Source organism: Schistocerca serialis, chromosome 3 (assembly GCF_023864345.2).
Source record: "Schistocerca serialis cubense isolate TAMUIC-IGC-003099 chromosome 3, iqSchSeri2.2, whole genome shotgun sequence".
Classification (NCBI taxonomy): domain Eukaryota; kingdom Metazoa; phylum Arthropoda; class Insecta; order Orthoptera; family Acrididae; genus Schistocerca; species Schistocerca serialis.
Window position 1 is genome coordinate 165,586,841 of NC_064640.1, and position 15,279 is coordinate 165,602,119.

General features: G+C 38.6%; 1 protein-coding gene across 1 annotated transcript in view; it reads right to left on the reverse strand.

The window, feature by feature from the left end:
* The window catches only part of LOC126469882 (E3 ubiquitin-protein ligase HERC2), an 846,528-nt gene that overhangs the window by 436,765 nt on the left and 394,484 nt on the right, over positions 1 to 15,279 (reverse strand). Inside the window, exons 37-40 of the mRNA XM_050097213.1 lie at positions 14,273 to 14,433; positions 8,401 to 8,607; positions 3,376 to 3,523; positions 3,083 to 3,285 (exon numbers count right to left, since the gene is read on the reverse strand). Of these exons, the coding sequence (XP_049953170.1) occupies positions 3,083 to 3,285; positions 3,376 to 3,523; positions 8,401 to 8,607; positions 14,273 to 14,433 (719 nt within the window). The remainder of the gene's footprint in view (positions 1 to 3,082; positions 3,286 to 3,375; positions 3,524 to 8,400; positions 8,608 to 14,272; positions 14,434 to 15,279) is intronic.

Genomic DNA, 15,279 nt, shown 5'->3' on the forward strand with positions numbered 1-15,279 from the left:
AGGACAATAGTTACTGAGATAACAGGAAATCTCATCACATCGTCAACAATGGCCAACCAGCTAGCTGACTCAGGGGCTTCTTTATCTGTAACGTTGAATGCTTATTTCCACCACCTAAAGAAGACAATGTTCTGTGATACGAGGGCGATTGTACTGAAGGTCACAAATGGGAAATATATACAGCCAACAGGAACATGTATTGCAAGATTAGCTATCAATGACACAACACAGCCCTTTGAATCTGCTGTTGTAATAGAATGTGTGCATGGCATAATTCTCACACAGGACTTCTTGAAGGCATTATAGACTGTGGATGATCAGAGTTCCAGAGTGCTCTAGGCAGTTGTCCGCCATTGAAGACATCATTATCCTGCCACCATCAATGAGATGAGATCCATTCGTCAACTGAGAAGAACAGTTAAACTGTGAAGCTTTTGTCATCTACAAAAAGCTACTGAGATTCAAAAAAGAAATCTAAATCCATGGATGATCATAAGCATTGTACATGGTCAAGGATAACTCTGGATCACTATATGTACTGAGTAGCCACAATTCATCCCTAAAGGTTTGTGTGTAGAGACAGTCAAACCAGTCCCAGAAGGGCAGCTTAGTGTCATCGATGAAAAATCTTGCTCCACTACCATTACAGACAATGCAGGGGGGGAAGCTACTCGTATTATCAAACTCCCAATAGCATACAGCCTGATAGAGGAATATCTTTGGTGAGTAATAGGCATTCTGCATCAATATTCAGAGGCTTTCAAATACAGCATAGAGAAAAGACAGCCCAAATGCCCCATGATAAAGCATTGTATAAACAGTGGGGATCACCCTCCAATTAGTGCTCCTACAGTGTGTTGCTGGCTGAACAACAGAGAATTCACGAGGAAGTGGAGAAGATGCTGTAATATGACATCACTGAACCTTCAGAGAGATCCTCTCCAGTGGTCCTTCTGCTGAAGGAGGATGACACACAGCATTTCTACATTAACTGAGGAATGTCATGAAAAAATATGTCAAAAATACGTCATTAATGAAACCCTGGACTGCTTGAAAGGTGCAAAGTATTTCTCAACTCTGAACATGCAGATAGGATACTGAAAAATTGAGAGTGATGAGGCTGACTGAGAAAACACTGCCTTCATAACTCCTGGCAGCCTCTATGAGCTCAAAGTTTTCCCATTTGGACCACATAATGTTCCAGCCACAGTCGAATTTATGATGAGCCTGCTTTGGCACCTAAAATGGATTATGTGTCTTTGCTGTCTGGATGATACTATTATTTTTTCAAGGACATTTGAAGAACATCTAAGACACCTGGACTTGTTTTGATGTGTGTTCAGACTGAATGGTGTCCTCTTGAATCCTAAAAAGTGCCTCTTCATTGCCCAAGAAATAAAAATCTTTGGGCATCTAGTGAGTGGTGATGAAGTCCAACCTGATCCCGATAAAATAAAACCAGTCACGGATTTTCTGACTCCAAAGCACATTTGTTATGTGAGAAGTTTTCTCAGAATGTGCCTGTACTGCCAGTGATTTATAAAGAAGTTCTGTACCAGGGTACAGCCCTTGCAAGAGCTACTGCAAGGAAACACCAATTTTTTCTGGAACATGACACAAGGAAGATCCTTCCTTGTCCTCAAGGAGGTGCTAACATCTTCACCAGTTTTAACATTGTATGATGAGAACGTCAAGACAGAACTTGACATTGGCATTAGTGGTTTTGAGAAGGGGCAGTTCTAATACAAATTCAGGAAGGCCCTAGAGAGGTAACAGCTTATAATTCCACATTACTCCAAGGCTAAGAAGAACTATTACAACCAAGAAACAGTGTATTGCAGTTGACTGGGCCACCATCATCGACTTGTATCACCATTCTCTACGCTGGCTGACTAGCCTGAAGGATCTGTCAGGTTGAATGCTCAGATGGGCACTGGGTTTCAGGAGTCCATCATACAAAAACAGACATAAACACAAGGACATGGAATGCCCTTCAGAGAATCCTGTGGTGGAAAGCAGCATCATCAATGATATCTCAATCATCTGTGCATTAAATAATTGAACAGTGGGAAGATCTAGCACTGCTAAAAACCCAAAGCCTTGAAGAATGAGGAAGTAACCTAAGGAGGATTCTAATTAATAAATGGAGCATTGTATAAGAGGAACTATGATCTGAAGGGGTGGTAATGGTTGCTCATCATTCCAGTTCATCTGAGGCCAGTCATCCTAAAATATTTCCACAATGCTCCAACATCTGGCCACCTGGGATCTGTGAAGAGTTGAGACATAATCAGATGCAGGTTTCACTGATCAGGCCTTTACCAATCCCTTAGACAATATGGCAGCCACTTCAAGGAATGCCAACAATGGAAGCACAGGCCATAATTACATCTGGAGCATCCGGTACCCATTCCACCTGCAGCAGTGCCATTCCACAGAATTGGAATCAAACTCTTGAGGGTCCTGAAGTCATAAAATGGGAACCTATGCATAATAGTCTGCAGTGACTAGATCACTTGCTTCGTGGTCACCAAAGCTTCATAAATTGCAACATTCCTTGCTGAAGGAATCATTCTGAAGCACAGAGCACCCCTTGTGATAATCTGACCATGGGAAAGTTTTCCGATCCAGACTACTATCAAAGATTATTTCATGTTGCGACACCACCCACAAGCTGACCGTTGCTTACCATCTCTAAATGAATGGCCTCACAGAATGCTTTAAGATGTTAGCAGATATGCACATGGTGTGTGTGTGTGTGTGTGTGTGTGTGTGTGTGTGTGTGTGTGTGAGAGAGAGAGAGAGAGAGAGAGAGAGAGAGAGAGAGAGAGAGAGAGAGATCCAAGACCTTTGCTACTTCTTGGGCACATGTATGTCAGCCAGTTATTGCAAAAGGATGTCTGGAATGAACTTTATGCAGACACACTGTCAATCAGTAAGCAACGCATGTGTCTGAAAATTGGAATGGATGTTCTCATTTTCAGCAAACAATTCATTGATATTATTCACTACACTGCTTTAAGTGAAATATACGTACGAACCATCAAACCATCAAAGCTGCCTGGCAAAAATTAATACTTACCTGATAATGGAAAAGTGTGCCTTCTGTAAGCATCTCCCCTGCAACTGTCAACTTGTTCAAAAGCATGTTGTTCACTGACTGATTCCACTGTGGCAGACCATGCAACATACGAAGTAGTAATATGCACTCTTCAGCAACTGTGCTTGAATAAGATGCAGTCAATGGAACTCTTATTTTGGTTTGTTGGGTTCCACGTCCAGACTCTAGAAACATTTAACATTTCACTTATCTCCTGTCAAAAATACGTGAAGAAAACTACAATATATACTGCTTCAGAATATTACAGTACATACCAATGTCCTGAAGAACAGGATCTTTTGGACACAGAAGAGCAGTAGAACCCAACAGGCGGAATAATTTGTCAAGCACTGCTGCTTTTTTCTGTGGAATGGTGGTATCCCATGCAGGTAATACAGCTTGAAGTGTTCTTAAGGCTAGGATCTGCAGACAAAAATGAAGTCCCGCATAGCAGCATTTATTAAAATTTAGTTCTCTAAAAGTCTCCATTAATCACTCATTACAGTTTATTCAATATCAGCAAAATATCACTATATTACTGAACAAACACCTGCTGTTTCCCTTTTTTTCTACTATCATGGCTGCAATTAAGCACTGGTATGTATATTAACATCGCACTGCAACCACTTTCTATAATATCCCTGGACAAATTTCTTCAAAAAAGCTTACAGCTCTTGTTGCTAGACTTTAAACTACATACTTTTGAGGTTTGTAATCAGGCATCATTGTTTTAAGGAACAGCCAAAAATGACACACAGGTATGTCTTGAGAGTAGATAACATTTTAAATGTTGTGTTTTTCTTAGAGTCCTTGAATTTGTTGTGACACACAACTGGGACAATGCACAATGTAGGTGCCACTGTCATTAGGTCCACAGCTAAAGTAAAGTGTATTATAAAAATGAAGTAGATTTCTTGATAATCTTGCTTAGCTGTTATTTGTTGTACGTTTACATACAGTTAATGAATCACAATACCAAAGCACCTTCGAATATGTTAGTTGACCTCACACACAATACTTTCTTGGCAATTGCATTTACTCTGGGTCTCGGAATACTTCATCAATCTACAGAGACAATTTTGCATTTATTTCTCAGTTGTTCCAAAAAATTCTAGTTATTTCTCCAGTAATCATATTTTTCAAAAACTCTAGAGTGAAAACCTCACACATAACTTCAAGGCAAATTTATTCATCATTTTCCATGAACATGTGACACACAATATTCATTATTAACCAATGAACACTAAGATGTTATCTTAAATTTTCAAGTATTTACCTTGTACCGGTTTGAAGAACATGTCATTTTTGCACCCATGTGGAAAACAATGAACTTCAACAAATAAACTTCACTTTCTTTCCAATTACTGCTGTGATAATGGGAAAAACAACTGCTCATTCTGAGTTAATCAGGGCTTACTTCCAACCAAGCTGTGTTTCTTTCATTTGGTTATAGCATCAGTATCTCAAACCTATTGACTTTTGAAAACCGTTTGCCTCAGTGCATCACAAAACCTATTACAAAACTTAACATACTACACATAATTGGTTAATCTTGTCCATTATGTTCGGTGAATTACATTAAACATTCATGAACACAATACTGAATCTAGGTAATGGCCTCTTGCAATTTAATACTATAATTTCATATCATTTTTAGGTGATCCTGGAGGGCTCCACTCAAAACCTATCTTTCCCATTAAGTGAGAAATGAGTAATGGGCATATCCTGCTATGCTGTAAGAATACACTGTATGCATTATTAATTTTGAAACTTCCTGGCAGATTAAAACCGTGTGCTGGACCAGGACTTGAACCTGGGAACTTTGCCTTTCACGTGCAATTGCTAGAGATCCTGTGATGACTACGAGGAAGATCAAGTATTTGATTTTGCTCTGATCATGTTTTCTGCATGAATATGTACTAATAGCAGTTAGTTATCAATCAATGTGTTGGCTCAAATGACATCTTCTGCTGGATCAGAAGTCACCCAGTCTTCTTATGGAATGTTGAGCACAACTTTGCCCTGTGAATAGTCATGCTGGTTATAAGACTGTAAGCATAGGCCTTCTATCATTAATCACTGAATTACGATATGTAAGCCATTTTTGTATGATCATCCTGTACAAGAATAAGAGAGGACCATACAATCCCAACCTTGGAAAGAACCCACACTGATAAACAATAGTCAAGGATTTCTTGAATAAAGTTTCTGTAAGTGATCTCTTTTTCTATAAAATTACAATTCCTTAGAATTTTTCCAAATATTCAGAATTTATTCAGTGGGTTCCAAATGGTTAAATTTATTTTGTTATTAGACTTTAAACTGCTGTGTTCCCTGGCTACCATCAATACAATTGCATACCGCAGGTTGCCACAGTTCTGGGCTGCTAACGATACTTTCTCTGGAGGTCAAATGAAAACATGCTGCATAAACAGACAGATGCCAGGTTGTTTTCAGTTGAATTTCCTGCAGGCACCACGGTACCCTGTCGTACCAGCCTTGCCACAAATGATGCTGCCATAGTGGCACTACATCGCTTATGCGAGTTACTTGTCTCCACCAGTATCCTTCTGCTGAGTGAGTATTTAGGCCATCACCTGATCGATCTGCAGCCAGTTCACACTCCAGGCTTACACTGGCTGCACCTAGCAGCTCATCAATCGGAGCTCACATAGCTGAGCCAATGAGGAGTATTTCCATACTGTGTCCATGTGTCCTTGAGCTACCACCTCCACTGACCTCGTCTAAACTGTCCTTGAGGTGCCACCTTGCTGAACCTCATTTCTGCCATCCTCTAGCTCACCACCTTCATTGGACTCTATCTTCAGCCCACCTATGAGCAACTTACTGTTCTCCACTGGCCATGACCTCGCAGACTTCATTTGTACAAGAATATTCCAGTGCATCCTAGGTAATTGATTTTCAGCATGAACCACATAGTGCGAACTGATGTCTCAGGAAACTGCATTACTTCATTCAATTCGTTAGACTTAATAAACATAACAACTATTCTTTGCTAGTATCAAAATGAATCAAATCAGTGCTAGCAGATGGGCGGTTTACTGCAGACATTGTCTTCTGCTCATGCCATACATCAGGTAGTGTGTGTGTGTGTGTGTGTGTGTGTGTGTGTGTGTGTGTGAGAGAGAGAGAGAGAGAGAGAGAGAGAGAGAGAGAGAGAGAGAGAGAGATATGTTAGAACTTTGTGTAGTTATGATATGTGCTCAATTAGTAGGGGTTGCCTCCAAAGTAAGACCCATTTGAGTCCACATGTCTGCATTTGTTCTTTCCGCTAATCAAAACTTTTCTGCATGCTGTTATCCGTAACACCTTGCAGGAGCTCTGGCAGTTTTTTCCTTCTTCTGGAACCCAAGAACACTCCTCTAGTAAACTGCTCACCCAGCGCCAAAGAGCTGATCGATTATCATGAAAATTATCACAATATAAAAACACAGTTGAAGGTCAAAAACAGTTGTGCACTAATAATGTATGAGACATAATTTCTTAATAATGCTAGTGCTCCATTTTCTTTTTTGTGGATTACGTATATCCACTGTGAACTTACGATTTCACTGCTACTCATTTCTAGTTTCAACCAGATGTTTGTTTAAAGTACCATTTGCATATTAGTAAAATTAATAACTGAGAGCAATTACAGGACTTTGTCCAGTTGCATATCATTACGCAAACTGTCATTTTTGACTGCAAAATGTGTGAAAATGAGTGCCCCAAGAGAATGGCCGGTTTCATTCATGCTTTTTATGACAACTCTTGAGGCCTTTTCGTGTTGATTCTGAGCAATGGTGCATCCAAAATGTTTTCCTTGGCCACCCATAACAAAACTCCGCGATTTTAATGCTGGATATCACAGTTCTGACCTCTGTTGTGGAAGCATTGTGAGAAAGGGTGAGATGTGGGTAAGGGGAGGTGTGACATGGTGTGACATGTCCAAGGGTCATGTTGCTGGGTGCCACGCTATTGTACCATTACAGAGGAAGGTCATAGGCACCTCTGAGATAAATTTTGAATTTTTGCATCATAATGAGAGAAAATTAAGGGGTTTCAAAAAACTTACCCTTCAATTTTTTGTGCAATTTAACTAAGTATGTGAAAAAAGTAAAATTTCTAAAGATGCTTAGTCTGGTGTACGAATATAAAGAACTGGCACTTAGTAGCAATGAGCACTAAAAGGAGCTAACTATGGCTAAAGCCAGCCGAGTATTTATACACTACTAAGATCTGATGGGCATCTGAAATACATAAAATAATGAATAGGCCAAGCTATCAAACACAAGGAAAATGTAATAAATTATGCTCGGCACAGCTATTCCACAAAATAAGAGTGACTAAAGTGGGTGAACTTAATACATACGAAAAAGTCAAGAAATTAAAATGACCTGCTGGCCACAGAAAACAGAAAAGGAAGATTATGGGTTAACATGTTGACTACAAAGTCATTAGAACTGGAGCACAAACTCAGATTGGGAAAGCATTAGCAGATAAATTGGGCATGTCCACTTAACAGGAGTCAACATGGCATTTGTCTAAAGTGATTCAGGGAAATCACAGAAAGCCTAGATCTGCGTGCTGAACAAATATTTCAATCATCATCCTTCTGAATGTTAATCTGGGGTCTTAACCAATGTTGTGTCTTACTCAGTACTGCAAACAGATAGACAAAAACTGATTATTTTCCTCTTCCCTACAAAAGCACATAGCAAATTAACTAAGAAAAAATGAAGTATGAAGGTTGCTGCAAGTGGTGCAGCTGGATGCTGGCTACTGCCAACACTTTCCCCTGTTGTACCTCCTCCTACTCATCCTATACCTTTTTTCTATATTTATTCCATGCTCCACAAAGCTGGAGTGGAGCAGAGTTACCTCTATTAAGGAGGACATTCACCAAAGGCTCAGCTGGTAACTGACTTTTTCTATATAACTGTCTTCTATTTGGTTAGTAGTAATCAATTCACATAAAGATTTTTATAATTGCATTCTGCATTTCCCACTGTCATATTTATACATAATCATGGATATTCTCTCAACAGTTACTTACATTCGATGAAAAACTACAATCAAGCACGTGCTGAACTTGTCTCACATATACACTCCCAATTAGCATTGTATCAACTTCAACAATCAGGTTTGCATTCACTTTTCAAGTCGAACTTTATTTACATGAGCATTCACTGAAATGGTTGACCATTTGCAGTTATAAATTTAATCCAATGAAGTAGGAGACAATGACTAACCCAAATGCTAGTCACTAAGTTACTGTAACAGGAAGGAATTAAACTGACCTGTTTATGCAAAGTCACGGTGATGCTTCTGTCCTGCGCTCCTGCTATGGACAGCAGAAGGCTTATCCAAGGTGGTGAGCTGAGAGCTAAGCACATGGAATTTGACACTGCAATAGCACGAACGAAACCCAATGATGCCCATTCCGAGTAATGCGTGACAGCGAGGAGCTGAGGCTGTGTTGGTGTCTCTGACATTCTGTTGCCAAGCTGTACAAACAGAGGTATGCTTTAATAAGAAACATGAATTATTGTTTACAAGTTCTGGGAACAACATGAAGACATGTACAGTAATATGAACTATAATTATTCTCCAGCAAAACAAAGAGTAATCCTATTAAGCCTACCAATTTTTCCAAATGTGTGTTTAGCACTTTCTGGAATGACACCTTATATGATCAGTCAGTTGTACCAAAAGGAAACTTCACATGAGAAAACTAGAAAGATCTGAGACGAAATTGCGGAACATTACTTACATTCAGAGGGCAAAATTTCAGTACTGACAATAAGTACATTTAAAATACAAGACACTGCGATAACTTTGGGAACTAATAGCCCCTTCCTTGGGGAAGCTTAAAATGTAAGGGCACATCCGTCAGACCACAGTACGAGACACATCCACCTGTAGTGTAGACAGCACCCATAATTATTTTGATTCTGAATATTTATTTGAATTTTTTACACTTGTTTGGGAACTAGCACAGTGTCACTGTTGTAAATAGTGTTTCATTTATGAGTTGTTGAGAGAAATCAATATTTCTACACCTGTCACAACTTCGTTCACAAAATTTTTGCCTTCCTCCTCGTAACACAGCTGCATGTTAACCTCAATCACATTCACTTTGCCTTGCAGTTGCCAGTCAACAGTGTGGATATCAACCATACACAATGTTTATGGTATCTATGAGTCTTTGTAACAATAGTGCAAAATGCTGTCTCACAAATTTCCAGTCAGTCATTCCCGAGTTCATAAATTGTCCACCTTTTGCATGCATATCTGTTTCGTCTTCTATAATTTATTACACTATTCTCACACCACATCCTCACACACATACTTGTACCTATATAATGAACCCACTTTACTGTGGACTTCAGCAGCATTATAGCCCTCTGCATAACAAAACTGAACCACACTATGCAACTCACACTTGACAAATAATTCAAAGTGAAGAGCCATTGAACCATCCTCACAGCTGAGCTCCTACAAAATAGGCCAGCTGTACTGAGGGCAAATGGGATGCCTGTCATTTCGGACAAGTCTCCATCACCTTCCACATCACTGCTGATATCGCAATGCTATTGCAGGTCGGATAGAAAAAGAAGAAAAAATGTTTGTACCACCTTTTCATATAAATTTATCAGAATTATTCTGAATTTCTTTAATCTTTTCCTATCATACAACTTGGTGAGGATATGAAACATTACTGCAAGTTATTTCACACACATTCATCCAACACTGAAGATATTTAGCTCTGTTACCATTTTCTATAGCACTAGGACATGTATTCTGTTTGTCACAGCAAAGTTCTGAGTTTCCTGTGCAGCTAGTAGTTTGCATTACATTAGGACAATTATTTCAACAACTCTACTTTTTATATTGACTTGTGTGTTCAACCAAAACAGTCTTTTTCAGTTCGATATAATGGGAATATAGGCACCTCTTTTGTTCCCTGTGCCAAAATTTCAAGGTATGCACTTTGTCCAATGTTACATTATTTCCATTCATAAAGTACCACATGTACATTTGTTTGGTGTATTTTGTTTCATGCACCTGTAAGATCAGTTCTCAAATTTGTATCAGAGGTTAAAAAAGAACTAGTTAAAATCGGATTTTTTTCAGGGTTCAATTAATTTTGAATTTAATGTAATAATTTTGTGTCTAGTTTTTTTCTAACTGTAGCAATGTTTGCTGATAAATACAGGTGTACTCAAAGATGATGCCTCTACTATTTGATGGTTTCTTACCTTCAGTCCTAAATTATCTACAGCTATCAAAATAATATTTTTTTTTTGTGCTTGGTGGTGACAGTTATAGTTATCTTGTAGAACATGCATGTTTCAATACATTTCTTGGGTATTCCCCATACGGTAAGGGAGACAACAAATATTTCTATGAATGAAGCATTCTTCAGAGAACTGCCGAATCACCGTGGCTGAATATATGATGTTTTGACAATAGACATAGTTGTTACCATCAAGGACATTGATGGGATGATACCAGAAACCCACACCACTCAAACTTCATACAAGTGGGTATCCCCACATTTTGTCTGTGGCAGAAAACTGGATATTCTGTTCATGAAAAAGGTCACATTTATGAACCCCCAAGAGCTGCTGATACAATACTTCTTTATTAGATATAACTTTTGAACAAAATGATCATCATCAGGAAACATAAAATTATTCATAGCAGTCAGTGTGTTATCATTCTTCCTGTGATGGAAAAAAACCCACAATGTGTAACTGTTGTCAGAAGTAAAATGCATAAATACAGTTAAAGAATCTTAGCACATTGTCTATATTCAAGTGTACTGCAGACATATGGAGTGCTCTCTAGATACTCATGCCATATGCAAAGTGCAGACCATCATCAGATGGTAGCACTGACTTTTTTTACAAGATTTACATTTGTGTCTTCACGAAAAGCTCTCCTTTACATATTACATCCACATCTACATAGATACTCTACAAACCACCATACGGTTCAGAGAAAAACAATTGTCTGTATGCCTCTGTATGAGTCCTAATTTCTCATATCTTATCCCTGTGGTCCTTAGATGCAATGTACATTGTCAGCAGCTGAATAGTTCAGCAGCCAGCTTCAAATGGCAGTTCTCTAAATTTTCTCAATAGTGTTTCTCAAAAAGAACGTTGCCTTTCCTCCAGAGATTCCTATTTGAGTTCTTCAAGCATCTCTGTAACACTTACGTGTTGTTTGAACTTACTGGTAACAAATCTAGCAGCTCACCTCTGAACTGCTTCGATGGCTTCACTCAGTCCAACCTGCTACAGATCCCAAACACTGGAGCAGTACTCGAGAACAGGTTGCACCAGGGGCCTATATGCGGTCTCCTTTACATGTGAACCACTCTTTCCTAAAATTTTCTCAATAAACAGAAGTCAACTATTTGTTTTCCCCACCACAGTTCTCACATGCTTGTTCCATTTCATATTGCTTTTCAATGTTATGCCCAGATATTTAAACGACTTGACTGTGTCAAGCAGGACACTAGTAATACTGTAACCAAACATTAAAGGTTTTTTCTTACTACTCATATGCATTAACTTACATTTTTCCACACTTTGAGCTAACTGCCATTCATCACATTGACTATAAATTTGGTCTAAGTCATCTTGTGTCTTCCTACAGTCACTCAACTTTGACACCTTACCATACTCCACAGCATCATCAGCAAACAACCACAGACTACTGCCCACCTTGTCCGCCAAATCATTTATGTATATAGAAAACAACAGTAGTCCTATCATACTTCCCTGAGGCACTCCTGACAATACCCCTGTCTCTGATGAACACTCACTGTCCAGCACAAAATACTGGGTTCTATTATTTAAGACGTCTTCAAGCCATTCACATATCTGTGAACTTATTACATATGCTTGTACGTTTGTTAACAGCCTGCAATGGGGCACCATGTCAAACGCTTTCTGGAAATCTAGAAATATGGAATCTGCATGTTGCCCTCCATCCATGGGTCACAATATATCATGTGACAAAAGGGCAAGCTGTGATGCTTTCTAAAACCACACTGATTTGTGGACATAAGCTTCCCAATCTCAAGAAATGTTAATATTATGCTCTTTAAAACACCTTTACATTCAAATTTGCAGTTCCACTGCTTCTGCTCATTCAGGGAATACATTGACTTGTGAAGTTTTCTTTCAAGTCCAATTTGCTATTCACATTTGGTTCATTTAAGTGCACAAACTGTGTGCTAATAGCAAATTCTGAAATATAATAGATGCTTAATACACCCCAATATAAGGAATTACTTACTGAAAAAGTTGTCAACAGTTCAATGCACTTAATAACACATTCCATTTACATTTTTCATGATTATACACCATAAATTCATAGTCCCTGTAAAAAACCCATAAGATCAATGCTAAAAATTCCCCAATTTTGCATTTCTTCCAAGTAAGGTTTACCTCAATTCTAAGTTCTTACTTGAAGTCTTGCTTGACTTCATCCCATTTTCTTACTACTGACATTTGATGTGACTGAACGAGTTATAAATGGCACAAAAGACAAATGGTTCACATCACAGGTTGTGACGGGGAGTTAAGGGAATATTTTAAGCCATTGTGGGAAGTGGAGATGTGAGAGAGGAAATGCTGACATAATCAATGAGCAGTGTTGTCAATACAACTTGCAACCTTTAGCTTCACTGTGCAATTATGATACAACTACTGCCAGTCTGCAGCGATAATGGAAACACAAGACAGTTGACACAAAGTGTTCTGGACTGAGCCAATACATGACAAAGGGTCCCAGCCACTACCTTTTCTTGTGCCACTTATAACTCGGTCTCGTTGTTTTGCACGTATTTCTGATGTAGAGTATTCAGGAACAATATCAATCATCAACCTTTTAAATTCAAACATTGAGTCTTGAAAAATATGCTTGATCATAATTGAGGAAATGTCATCCATTTATGGCTAGTGAACTCTTATTGGCTGGGGACTTGTTATATCACCCAATAGTCAGTGCAGCCACCACACCGCACTAACACACATAAACTGAGCTCACCTACTGGATGTGTGGAGAGGGGCAGTGGCCCTTCAGTGATGGGAGGGCTAGTAGGGGTCGTAGCATTTTGTGAAGTGCTGAAAATATACTTTTCATGCAGATGATGTGCTACAACAGAGACGCCACATGGAAATGGAACAAGGGTTTTGTGCTAGCACATTTTATAGACTTTCGTGTTCGAATATGACACGATAAGTTGCAACCTCAACAAACGCTATTCATGTTTTGCACCACACAAACTACACACCATAGATCATAAATATTGGCAGCAGTGATAGAGGACATCATGCGAAACTGTAGCACCTGAGTTTTCTTCCAAATTTACATTTCACACAGTGTGCAGAAACTCACTGAGCCAAGTTATAATAAGCTTATAACATCAATTGGGGAAGTTAAATCATTTTTTCACATCTCTGTTTCTCTCATAAAGCCTAAAGTAACACTTTAACAGTGATGAGCTCGTAAGAAAAGCATTACACAATAACCGCAGTGGTGACAAAGTATGTCATTAAGCAGATGTCTGCAATTATACTTATGGTTTAATCACGTAGCTGTTGTGACATTTTTGCTTTAATTAAACATGTTCATTTATTATTATTATTATTATTATTATTATTATTATTATTTTGGAGTGAGCATGAATGACGATCTCTCAAAAACGCATGTTTTGAATGTATAATTTGTGGTCGTATCACGTCGGAAAACAACTCGATTACCTTGTACCCAGATACCAATTTCAATTTTTTGACGAGTTTTATTTGCTGTTACACATCTGTGATTTTTTAAAAACTAGTAAAATTCATTATCCAAATTAATTTTATAGTACATTTCATTTCCTTCACTTAGACAGATTTTATACAAAGCATTGGACAGCACTGTGATTTTTAATCATACGTTGTTTTTGTTCATATTTTTGGAGGCTTTAACATCTTCCTCAATTCTGCATTTTCTTCAATTTTGCGTTTTTTAAGTCTGGGCCACACGAAAATGTAAAATAGGGGTTTCACTGTAATGACTAAATAAACAATCAATTAATAATATATTACTCATCAGTAGGTACATTACTATTTGTATGCAAGGAAATAAATAATAATTCCGAAGACTTACCAGTACAATGTCCCTCAAAAGAGAAGCCAGTATTCTGGTTGCAGATTCTTGCACATTATTTCCTTCAATTCCACAAGAAATTGCTACTGTTCTAAGCAGAGTTATGGTTGCTTGCTTCAAAAGTCTTGTTGGTTGTATTGCCTTGCCAGTTACCCTCAATACTAGAAAAAGAAAAATTATACACTATATGTTAATTTCTTTTCAATTTAAAAGAGCACATCATAATTACTACTTTTTAAGTTCTAACTGTGCGTGTGTGTGTGTGTGTGTCTGTAATTTGAAACAATGAAATACCTACCTGTCTTAAAATTCTCTGTTTTGCACCATTTACAGACAATGGAAAATTATCCACATTGGTGAAGATTTATACAGTCAGCTCCTTCATTTTCAACAGATATTAAATGAATTCAAACACCAGTCCAGATAGTCACATGTGTTAGCATGCCACTTCTGGGATTCAAGGAGTCATGCTGGCCATAGACTGAATCCACCTGCTGCATTAATGACCAAGGCCAATGTGCTGGCCTGCCTGGGTGTGGTTTTTAGGCAGTTTCCCCCATATATGACTAAGTGAATACCAGGCTGGTACCCACATCCTGTTTCAATTACATAATTTGCAAACATCTCAAAAATGCATACACAGTTTCATAGGGGATAATATGAAATGCAGACAGATGGGGAACACAGATTCTGTTGAGGGGACCGGGGGGTGGGCGGTGGGGGGTGGGGGACAGGAAGTGCATCTGGCCGCTCTTTACCACTAACACTGCCAAATCCAGAATAAAAGTCCAAGACAGGAAAGAGAAGACAGGAAGAAGAAATGCATTCAAACAATGCTGTTGCTGTGACCACCAAAAGATACGAGCCAGAACCATACACAAAGAGAATGCCACATGGCAAGGCCAGCCTACAGAGAGGCACAACACAGTTATTGTCAGACAATATAGATGGTGTCCACAACACAGTGTGTGCTATGATTCCACCTTATGCCACCCAAACATTTCCCA